The sequence below is a fragment of the Petromyzon marinus genome, chromosome 18, assembly GCF_048934315.1.
Source record: "Petromyzon marinus isolate PM22_M1 ecotype Great Lakes invasive population chromosome 18, UKy_Petmar_22M1.pri1.0, whole genome shotgun sequence".
NCBI classification, from domain to species: domain Eukaryota; kingdom Metazoa; phylum Chordata; class Hyperoartia; order Petromyzontiformes; family Petromyzontidae; genus Petromyzon; species Petromyzon marinus.
The window spans coordinates 12,385,846-12,398,345 of NC_133684.1; the positions used below are offsets into that span (position 1 = coordinate 12,385,846).

Here is a 12,500-nt window from a genome sequence, read left to right on the forward strand (position 1 = left end):
GCTTTAAACGTGGAATGTTTTCGTCCAGCTGGCTCCAGAAATTTTATATTTGTGCACTAAATTATATTCTCGCAATGTCGTTATGAGCACTCAACCACAAAATGTTATTTTCTTTTTTTCTAGTTTCTGTGACCTCTGTGTTTTAGACTTTCATGACTACAAATATTACTTAATAGAGCAGGTAATAAAATAATTAAGTGGAATGCTCAAACACGGTTTTTCACCAGAGCTTGTGTGGCATGTTACACCTGTTGCACTTTGTAGCCAAACCTGATCCGTGAGAATTCTAGAGTTTACTTGAACAGATTCACACAAACCTTACAATTTCATCACATAGCTCAAAACAAGATATATATTTAAAGTTAAATCAGAGTATTTATACAATTGAAACGAATAGTAAAGACGGAATGTTCCATTGTGACAGTGCATTTACGCTGCACGATGGCCTGGGATGGAGTGAAGTTTTCATGGCAGCAGGAGCTGTACCATCGTAAATTCAGTCCGGGTCATGGCCAGCTTAGCTCTGTATCTATCCAGAGGCAGGAACAGGAGGCTGCTACTTATGATAGAAAGTCAACAGGAGTTGGCATAAGGTAAGATGGATCTCTGGCATAATAATGTTAAATGTCTGCTATCGGTTCTGGACCATCAACTGAGATGCACACCACTCATTTAAGTAAGGCAAGTGTCTTTCTGTAAGTTGTATACATGCTGTATATTCTAAATAATACGAATTTACATAGTTTTGTCAACCCACTGCTGGATAGAGGCCTCACTATGCTCTGTCAGCAACGGGGGTTTCGTCATAATGTATATGACGGAACTATTCAGTGTGGGTTCATAGCAGATTCAGATTTCACTCGCAATTGAGATACATCAAACTCATGGGGCCTGGTTCAGTCCAGGGCACTAAGCATTGTTCCACCGCTCGCCCTTGTATCCCACAGAACAGTTTGTAATTTAAAATTAATTATTGAAGGTGTTTTACAAATCGGATGTTTCAACACTTTTTATTGCAGGATGTCTCAACTTCTCCAATTAGACCCTAAATACAAAGGCCAGTCATCGGGTAATTATTATTTTGCTTACGAACTCGTATAATTAATATAAATACACCGTGGTGGTGAGATGTTATTTCCCTCGCCTGGTATGCAAGAGGTTGTGGGTTCGATCCTGACCTTGCCTGTATATATGGAGATTGCATGTTCTCTCTCCCAGTAGTCATATACATTTTTCTCCGGGTTCTCCAATTTTCCCTCCACATTTAGAAACGTGCGTTTAGATTATTTGGCTGCTATAAATGTCCACGCGATAAGCCACTTCGTTGAGCTATTATCGGTTGTGGTCAGATCGCTTCTGAAAAAGAGCTGTATAGCTCAGTGGGCTTTACCTGGTAAAATGCATTTTTTTCAATAAATAATTAGAATCCATTTTGCCAAAGGTGTAACGAATACATTGTGTTCTGCACGATGGATGTTTGCTTCTTTGACCTGAATAACTTCAAGTGTATCTACAAAGTGCCTACGGAATGGACTGCCCCACCGGGCACTCGCCTTACGGAATGGATTTCCCCACCGGGCATTCGCCCTACGGCGGCGGCGTGTGTAGCACCGTGTGAGTTGTTTTTGTGAGTTGTTTTGCATGAGTGTAAACTGTGCGTGAGTGTGTGAAAATGTGAGTGAGAATGAGCTGTGTGTGAGCTGCGTGTGTGTGAGGGTGAGCCGTGTGAGGGTGGCCGTGACGAGAGGGACTTCTGCGTTCGTGTGTGTGCGATGGTGTGGCGATGTGCACTCTGTGTGTGATAGTGTGGTGGTGTGCGTGCACTCTGTATGTGTGTGATAGTGTGATGGTGTACACTCGTGTGTGTGTGATGGTGTAATGATGTGCATTCGTGTGTGTGTGTGAGATGGTGTACACTCGTGTGTGTGTGTGTGATGGTGTGATGATGTGCGCTCGTGTGTGTACCTGGCGCAGCATGAGTGAGGCCTGGTTGGGCGCGCACGTGGCGCAGCCTGAGTGAGGCCTGGTTGAGCGTGCACCTGGCGCAGCCTGAGTGAGGCCTAGTTAATAGTGCGACAGACCCCAAGCTGTGTTCCTGCCAAGGCAAAATTGCCGTGGACCCCAACCTGTGTTCCTGCCAAGGCAACATTGCGACGGACCCCAAGCTGTGTTCCTGCCAAGGCAACATTGCCACGGACTCCAAGCTGTGTTCCTGCCAAGGCAACATTGCGACGGACCCCAAGCTGTGTTCCTGGAAAACTTCACGGAGATTGTCAAGACGGCCAAGGGTCGTGAATGAAGCGTCCCCTGTGTGGGTTTCAGTGGGGCCGTCTGGTCGGGCAGCAGAGACACGAGAGGCCAAGAAACGACATTCTAGTCGTGGGCTGAGCTCAAGGAGGGCTAGCTCGAGCACCATCCTGCGGCGGGGAAAGGAGGTGGTGCAAGTGGTTCAGCCGAGCCCACAACAGCCAAAAATCTGCTGTCTCTGTCTGGGGGGGGCTGTTCAACCCTAGCACATGGGCGAGAAGCCGTGCATGTATGACGAGTGCGGCAAGACGTTTTCTCGCGCTCGGCCTACAAGTATATGTATTTTTTTTCTTTTCCGCTTCCGTGTTAATCTGTGTTTACCCCGGATATTTTAGAGATGGAAATTCTCCTGCTGTGTATCCTACTGCTGTCCCTCCCGGCCATATCTAGTGCCACACTCAACTCTACAAACAGCTGCTCGATTTGCCACTACACCTGCTAATGAAACAGCTCATAGACACTTATACACTCCATCATTGTATCATTTTAAACCCTATCTTTGTCCCATTACTTCACCAGCACTCCTTCCAAACTTTATTCTGCTCTTAAAAATAACACCATCTGCGAGCTACTGCTATTCGTCCAAGGTTCGCCGCTCTTCATCCTTTCACAGAAAATACTTGTGCAAACTATTCATTCTACTTTTCTTATTTCTGGGTGGTATTGAGCTTCATCCTGGCCCAAATGAAAAGAACTCGTGTAATTCTGTAGATTTTTCTGGCAGGAAAGGTGTTAGTGTTCTACATGTCAACATCAGAGGGCTTGTGATTAAATTAAGTCAACTAAAACTAGAAGTGGCAAATCTTGACCCGGACATTTTTTGCCTAACAGAAACATTTATCCTAAAAAAACAATAAATGTCCCCACAAGACCCAACCTAAAAAATCCGGGACAGTCATCTCTGCTTGACGTCCTATTGACAAATGCCCCTCACAGTTTCACACTGACTGGTGTTCTGGGTAATAACCTTAGTGATCACTCCTTCATTTTTGGTGTGAGATCATCAGTCAGACCCAAAGCCCCCCTAAATTGGTTGAGAAGCACTCTATGAGACACTTCAGCACTCAGGCATTTACTAATGATGTGCTTCACTCGGATATTGACAAGGTCTGTGATATCCCCAACCTGACTACGGCTTGGGAGACCTTCAGGTACACGTTTCTCCAAATTCTTAACAAACATGCTCCGTTGGTTAGATTTAAAACTAAAGGCAACCGCCCACCATGGTTTGATCCTTTGATTACAAAGCTCATGAAAACTAGGGACAAGGCTTGGGCATGTGCTCAGAAAAGTAATTTGGTCAATGACTGGCTAGAATACAGGATTTTAAGGAATAGATGCATCAAAAAAATACGGCATGTAAAAAATGCCTACTTTTCCTCCACTCTCCTGGAATCACATGGAAATGCCAGGATTTTCTGGAAAACAATCAAATGTATCGAAAAGGCATCCAAAACAGACAATCTGCCCATTGAGCTTAACCGAAACGGGGAATATTTTTCAGATCCCAAAAAAATAGTTAGCAATTTTAACCTTCACTTTTCTGAAGCTGGTAATCTTTTTGATAATGTATTTGGAGTCACCCCTACTCATGCAAACTGGAGGAAGGGCCTGGAATACTATTGCCAATAAACTACAACTTGAATCGCTACCAATGAGATCTTCTCTCAAAACTGCTCTAGAGGAGTTGTACACCCCTAGCTGCCACTGCTATCCATTGGCGTAAAATAAAATGTTTTCACTCCGGATGACGCTGCAAAGTATTATCTGTATTTTGATTTAGCGTGCTGATCTTAAAGGTGCATTGAACATTTTGATACTCCGACTGATGCTTCTGTTGTTGTGGAGTAACTCATGCAGCCAGCTATGGCTCTAGGATTTGGTGTTACATGTTATTTATGTAGTTTATTGTAAAAAATCGGTCACAGTCCCTGTGATCACTGTTACGTTGCAATTATGGCTTTATTTTTTTGGTGATTTCGAAAAGTTTTTTGGAATGGACATGTTTGTTTTGTTGTAGTACGGCGTTAGACTGATGGCCTTAATCTAAGTTTTCTTGTGGTTGTTGTTGTTTGACTTGCATCCCACTGGGATTTTTTCACACAGCGTTGGTGTACGGTGCTTTTTTCAGGAATATTTTGCTGTTTTTTTTTCATGGATTTTCTGTTTGCACAGTCACATAGTCACTTTAAGATGTTTTTCTTGTTCGTGTTTTTGTTTTTTTGTTTGTTGTGGTTGCACCCGATTCAAGAGCCGAATGGCTCACAGGGCTATACCAAAATAAAAAAATAAAAATAAACTGAAACTGAAAAACTGGTTTGGAATCTTTTCTTTCACCTGTGCACAAAAGAACACTTTCAATGAATGCCAATTAAGAGTGGTTTCAAGGCTACTTCAAGAATCCTTTTTGGAAGTAATGTTTCTTTTGCATTACTGGTATCCAGGGTATCACGCTGTTTGTTTAGCGTGACGACAGCCACTGAATAATAAATGTCTGTTATACATTTACTTAAAGACCCATGTGAAATATGGCAATCATAGCAAATCAATATTTTGCACAATAAACGTTCACGTTACAACATTGCGACATTTCGAAAGGAACGCCGCAGTTTTAACTGCACACTGTAGTACTTCGTTTAACACCATCGATTTCCATCCTTTTTTTCCCTCGTTCACGACCCATCTAATTTCATGAGTGAACAGCAACACCACACGACGATCGCCCATTCCCGCACCCTCCCCTCCCATTTCCTTCAAGACAAAGATCCCCCGTATAGCCTTAACAGAATGTTGGGCAAGTACTGTTAGCGAGCACCTATGAAAGCTGGCACGGCACACGAGGAGGTGAGTGGCCAGTACCACACCCGGCCGCCTTTGTCTCCCCAGTGGTGATGTTTACACACCTCACTAGGTACTCATTTGAGGCTGAGTCGACCTAGGGGAAGCCCTGGACCGGTTCAGATAATCGTCACTGGTATTAACCGCGAGTGTAGCCGCTCCCATTCCCTTCACACACACACAGAGAGACAATGGACTTATTGTCGGGTAATACATTACATTCATATCATAAATATAGCACTGTACTGTAGCTATATATTTTTTTAAGCGGCAAAGCTGTGGTGTTTGTAAAAAGATTCGCGAGGGGCCATTTGCATCTTTCGGGGGAGGGGGGAACAAGATATATATTAAATGTTGATTTGTTTAGGTTGGGTTCATGCAGCTCATTTCTATATCTGAACCAGTTTGCACAAGAGATGAACTCTCATGCCATTATACTGGGAATTATTTAAAGTCACTTCTGGCAGATTACGCATTAAGCTGTTGTGAACACACTTAAACAACGACCGTTTTGAGCTCCTCTTGCAACGTATTCCTGCTTTCCCTCTAAAGATACCGATGGGAGGTGAGGATTAGGTGTGGTCTCCTACAATACCACCATTGTATTGGGGCTTAGTGACCTTAGATTTTTTTTATCAGTTTAAACTTAGTTACCCTTTAACTGGTGTTTATAATAGGGTAGTTCCAGGAACATCAGAGCAGCCTACTAACGTCCATTCATGTGGTATATTACTTTTGAAAAACTACGTGTAATATTGTTAAATTATTAAAAATAACTTATCACACACAGAGAGACAAATATCCCCCACATAGCCAATAACAGACTGTTGTGGCAATCGTTGTTTGTGGAAACTAATAAATAAGGCCGGTACAGCGCACAAGTGAGTGGGATGCCAACACCACACCCGGCCACCATTGTGTCTCCAGTGCTGATATTTACACATCACACATATTTTGGGCTAAGTCGACCTATGGGAGGTCCAGGCCCGGTTCAATTATTCACCGCTTGAGCGGGAAAAGAACTTGGGTTTCCGGGCTTGTAGCACGGTACGCTAACCACTGCGCCACCGGTCCCCACAAGCACACATGCACAAGACAAATACAAAGATCCCCAATATATTCTTAACAGACTGTTGGGACAAGTACCGTTCATGAGAACGTGCACACACGTGTACACACAAACCAAAATAAGCGAAGGTTTCATACTTGGCTGCTGGTGAAGAGAATAACTGCTGAAACTAAGCAATGTGAAAAAAAAACCCAAACACACTCTCACCTTTATACTGACCATTTTGTTCCAACTTTGCAATGCAACTGAAGTGCAGACATTTATCAGTACAGTCGTTTGACAGAGTCCAGGCCAGCCACGTGAGGCAGGGGAGCGGGAAACGTTTTAAACAAAAGCCAATGTGAAGGCAAATGTGCCATATATATAATAACGGCAGCAGTGCACCGTAATCCAAAAATGTGCTCAATTTTAACTTAAGTCAAGCCAGCCACATAGCACAGAGTCAAGGCAGCTGCGCTTTCAAGGTTTGCTGTGAGGATTAACCGAGTGTAGCTTTTCAGCCAGTGTAAAGTATTCAGGTCTATGTAGCATATGGCAATGGCGTGAACACACAAACCAAGGAGGGTGTATGAATAGCACGTGTACGAATGTGTGTCCGTATAGAGTGTTGTAATATTTCATATGTATAGTTTTCATGATTAATACTTTGTTGCAAAAAAAGTGTTTATTTTAGAAACCAGTAACAATACCTATTTATATTTAAACTATAAACTAAAACTAAACTACTTTTATTTTTACAGGTAAGGCCCACTGAGCTATGTAGCTCTTTGTCAGAAGTAACCTGGCCACAAATGACAGCTCAATGAAGTGGTTTATCACGTGGGAATCTATAGTAACCAATTCCTCTAAACGAATGTTTATAACTGTGGAAGGAAAACCCGGAGGACCCAGAGAAAAATCCACACAACCACGGGGAGAACATGCAAACTCCAAATATACAACAGGCGTCAGGCTTGGGATCGATCCCACGGCCTGTATACCACGCGAGGTAGTTAACATCTCGCCACAACGATAATTATTAATGACTGGAGGCTCTTGATTCTATTATAATTGAGATGACAATTGTTAACATTTGTGCTCTGGGCCACCAGAGCCACATTATGAGCTCTATGGCAATGCATGGCGCAATGTAACAAATACATTCTCATTCGAGCTGGGTAATTCCTACAGGAATTGTGTGATTCCTCTGTGGGTGATTTTCATACTAATTTTTTTTTAATTGAAATGGTATCCTAACAGGGGTTCTGCCATGGCAGGTGTGTGCAATAGAATGATATTCTATTGGGACTCGATTGTGAATCTAGCTTGGCTAAGAGTCAACTATGCCTTAAATCATGCTTAACATTGTTGACTTCAGCCAGAAAGAATGGTGATTCAGCCATAATGGTGATTCAGCCATAATGGTGTTTCTGACTGATTATGTGTGTCCTGGGACCATAGGCCTTCCCGTCTTGCCTGAACGACAGATGCCAAGGCCCAGTTAGGAATCGTATTGGAATGGAAGTGCGATTGCAGGCTATGAATCGAGGGAATCTCGCAGCTCTAATGATGATGTACTCCGTTGCAATAAACTGATTTCTAGCAACCTCTGAGATTGCTGACCACAGCAGAGGCATCTTTAGCAACCTCTTCCTTCCATCTTCATGATCCGTTTATGGACGTGGGAAGGATGTGGAGTGCTCTAAACATTTTCTCATAACAATCCATTTAAATTAATTTGTTTAGAGCTCCTCTGTCTATGGGCATAATCTCAAACAATCACCATAATAAATTCCTCATTGTCGAACAGGTGACATAACACATCAGGTAAATGTATGCCCACATATATTTGTGCTGTGCCATTGGATGCAACCAACTAAATATCTCATTGAAAAAAATATATTGAGCAGAGTTATTGAAGATAAAGTTCAAATGCACTATTAGTAGTGGTGTACCGGTCAGGCTTTGCACAACGCAACTTGTAATGGACATATCACCTGCTCTGCAAATCATTACCTGTCCATTGCTGAGAGCAAACACCGTGTTCTATGTCACACGAAGCAGTAATGGCAATGACTCTGGTTTATCAATCAACGTGTAATCGTTGTATTTCTCAAAATGAAACAACAATAGTACTCCGAGTCGATATTTTACGATGACAATTTTCACATATGACTGGTGCCAAGCTGCATTTTTAAGTAAAACCTCTCAACATTGATATTCCGAGTGAGAAAAAGCAGTATTACACGTAGCCGGAAGAACGATTACTGTTACACCCATGTAACCACGACTGTAAATAAACACGCGTGCATTGAAGTGCTCATGGCAAAAGAAATGTCTAAAGATCAGTGTACGGTGACTTTTAGTTCTACCCAGAACACGGCACAATGAATACAAAGACATTCTCCATTTGCGTTATTCGCAGGCGTTGTCAATGTATCTGAAAGGGTGGCTGGGTAAGTGGGTGGCTGGGTAGCTTGGTGTGTGTATATAAGAGTTGCAAAAAAGGGCTCTTGTCGGGTTCTTTTTTTTGTTGGCAAAAAAATAAAAGTCACGAAAGCTACGCAGAAAAAAGTTTCACTATTCCCTCTTTCAACAAATGTTGGCATAGGCAGCCCCATGTCAAAGGTAGGGGATGCCACATTCTAATCATGGGCAGCGTGACTAGTACAGCCCATTACGGACTTATTGCAGGCACAATATAGCTTAGTGCATCAACTGCAGCAGAAATGTGGGCCGAGTCAACAGTGGCAGGGATTTTGTTTCATTCTGTAACCTCACCACCAAGAACTATGTGCATGATGAAATGTCCGGATTATAAGTTAATCACCATCATCATCAGCCATTGCTGGAGGAAAGCTTCCTCACACGATGACCAACCTTCAGTCCTGCGATGCCACAATCCATCTCAATCCTGCACGAGGTGATCTGATTAGAACAATAGCTCCGCGTGAGACTGTCTCATTCGGGCCATGTACAGGAAGATTCATGCCACAGCATTCCTGCTTGTGAGCACAAGGCTTTCTCTTACATCGATATATCCTTGTGTGTAGAGGACCAAGTGACATTACCATCGTACCGAGAGCTTTATGCAGGAAGGGATGCCCATTGTGTCTCCTCTGGGGCACGCTAAACTATAAATATTGATTATATCTCAGATGACAGTGGGGAAATCCTCTTTTCACACTTCTCCATGTGTGTGCGCACTCGTGTGTTGGCGAGCACCTTTGAAGGCGGAAACTGTACACGAGGGGGTGGGTGGTCAGCACCAAGCCCGACCGCCTTTGTCTCTCTTGCGGCGATGTTTTTACACACCTCACCAGGTACTCATTTGAGGCTGAGTCGACCCCGGGGAGGCCCAGAACCGGTTCAGATAATCGTCGCTAGCAGCACTTGCCCACCAACAGGCTATTACAGGGGATCTTTGTCGTATTCTCTCCTGTGTGGGATGTGCGTGTATGTGTACACACACGCACACATCACGCAAGCACCACGTAACGTGGCGGCGCTGTGGCGAGACGCAACGAGTCCCGGTCACTCGGCAACGCGCCAGACAGCCGCACCGAGCGTGCGGTCGGGCGCACGAGGTGACGGCGCGGAGATGCAGTCGTGAGCCTCCAGAAATACACGACGTAACTTTAAAGAATACGGTGGGTTCAGATTGAATACTTTTTTGTGTTCAAATTAAATGTCACTAAACGTGAGTGACACAGGTCGTTCTTATAAAGAGAGATGTAATTATGTTTCCGCGTCCGGACGGGTCCATTGCATGTCCTGGATATAACATTGCTCCGATGCGCAGGATATTTAATGGCTCACACTGCATATTCGAGGTTGGAGGAGGAGACATGCGTGTAACGAGTGGGGTAGGAAGGGGTGCCTTGCCCCCCCCCCCTCTTCCCCCTTGGTGGACAAAGCTACGAGAAGGGGCCCCCTTGACAACCACCATAATGTTTTCAACCACAGTGTAAAACAACACTTATTTAAAACGCGGTTTTGTTTTCTCATAAAAATGCTTTAATTCAAAGGTTCCACATTTGAATATAATTAAGAGCAGTTAACTTTTGTCGACCGTGCGAGACAAATCAAATATTGCCCCCCCCCCAGCCCCCCGCGTGACCGATTGCCGGCACCCCCTGAGCTGATGATGTCGCTGCTACGCCGCTTGTGTGGAGAGAATTGCACATTAATTTTACAGCGGGCCTCGGTGTCGGGGTCACGTGGGGTCACGCGGAGGAGCCGCTTACCTGCAGTAGACGAGGCAGGGCGCGTTGTTGATCTCCCGGTCCGAGTGGTAGCGCCTGTAGTCCTCCCACAGGTCCTTGACGGCCGTCACGGCCAGGATGAAGGCCACGGGCAGCACTGCCAGGCCGGGCTGGAAGGCGTTCACCACAGGCACGAAGTTGAGCAGCACGATGAAGACGAAGTAGACATTGGCGAAGCGGTGGAACTGCTCGAATAGGTTCTTTGGCAGGAAGGACCACACGGTGTACTTGGTGGTCTTGATGGCGTTGCTGGCGAACGCGCGGTTGGGGTTCTCCTTGCCGCTGTCGATCGCCTCCTCTTGCAAGATGTTGGAAAGGATTCTGCGGGTCTTGCCCTCGGTCGTTTTCCTCTTCCGCTTGGGCTTGAAGCGGTCTGCCCGACTGGGACGCTGCGCATCCTCCTCGCAGTCCTCACCGTGCGCCCTGCTGCTGCTGCTGGCGCTGGTGGCCGCTTCTTGCTGGCTATCCATGAGTGCTCACTCGCCGAGTCGTGCTGTGTACCCTCGCGGACGAGGCAGTCGCATAGCGTGTCCCCCCACCGTCCCTTAGTTGTTACCGCTCGCCGCTTTGCTACCCTTGCATCACGCGTCCGTCACGAGCTTTGACATCGTCGAGAGCACAGGCTGGGCTTGCGACCGAAGACGGATCTGTAAAATTAAATGCCGAGTGAGAGGCGAGTGTCTTCCAAATTCAATGGACGCGCGCTGCCGTGCTCCTGACACGTGCCATCATGGCCCGAGTGCGGTGGAGGTGATCGCGGAGCCAGCGCTGGCCCGCAGCGCAATAGCGGGCATATAAACTTTGGCGTCACTCTGCCACGTTGCGCGCTCACGCGCGACCCCCCGCCCTCTCGACATCAAGAGCTACGCCCTCTGTGAGCAAGCCCCGCTCGCTCGCTCGCTCACCCCACCCACCCACTCACCCACCCCGCCTCCCTCCCTCCCTCTCTCAGTAACCCCCCCCCCCATTCATACCATTGCCCCCCCCATTCATACCACAGCACTTCATTCACCTCGCCTCTCTCAAAACATCGCAATGTATATATGTTGAACTTTCTTCGCACCGTTTTTACCCAACCGTGTTCATCTGAGGTGCGGGGGAAGGACGACAAACTTAAACACAACAAGCAGTTCTAAATAAAGAAGTTTTCAATCTCGATTGAAAAGTGTACAGCTCCAGTGGATTCCTCATATTGGAAGAGCGTTCCAGACGGCCGCAGAAGCGCGCAGCTGGAAGGGCGCGATGCGGTGTCCATAGCTTCGCTGCACACAATCTCTCTCACCATGAGCAACCGCTGGTCACGCATTCGTCAGCTGTGTCCAGGAAAGCCTCACTTTCCAACCCGAAAGGAGCTTGCTGCGTGCGGTCTAATGGTTAGCACTCTGGACTTGCAAATCCAGCTTAAAACAAGCGATTTAGTTCGTGGTGCGTTGGCCAGCGGTGCACTAGCAAACATACCGAAAAGATAGCAACACATTCGTAAGTAACACTGCCTTAAAATAAATACGAATTTACACTTGTTAAGCACCTTTCACCTGGATGTCACCAGGTGCAGAGCTAAAAACAGAATAAAAAATAAAACTTGAAAAACCCATCGACAACCTAATCAGAGCACGCAGGCTCGTGGTAGCAAAACCCACCAGTAAACATCCAGAGCAATACAAATAATATATATTAAGTACGTGAAAATGCCTATACATATGAAGCCCGAAACGTCGTTTGTTTTATATATATATCCCTTTAAGGCAGTGCTATTGACAAATGTGTTTAATTTTGTGTTATTTCCAATCCAGAGGTCCGTCGCTGGTTCGATTCCATCTCTCGGAGCAGCAGTCGAAACAACAAAGAAAGTGTCTTAAACCCCGCCTCACCTTCCACTGGGCAGTATAAATGGGTACAGCCACCAACGATCGGGGGGTCGCCATATGTGGTGCGGTAAAGAACGGGCACTCCAAGACGTATGGTCAGTGTAGAAGAGTAGCCCAAATACCCTCTGAAAAGCTTTCTGGAGCTGCGTGGACTCCCCTTCCGACATACATTGT

The 12,500-nt window shown here is 45.6% G+C and overlaps 1 protein-coding gene across 2 annotated transcripts in view; it reads right to left on the bottom strand.

The window, feature by feature from the left end:
• Positions 1-11,332, bottom strand: part of LOC116943680 (phospholipid-transporting ATPase VA-like) — a 56,088-nt gene extending 44,756 nt beyond the window's left edge. For both annotated transcript variants that reach the window (XM_032956746.2, XM_032956745.2), the window contains exon 1: positions 10,441-11,332. In XM_032956746.2, coding sequence (XP_032812637.2) covers positions 10,441-10,928 — 488 coding nt within the window. In that variant the 5' untranslated portion in view covers positions 10,929-11,332. The remainder of the gene's footprint in view (positions 1-10,440) is intronic.
• Between the last annotated feature and the right edge of the window lie 1,168 nt (positions 11,333-12,500).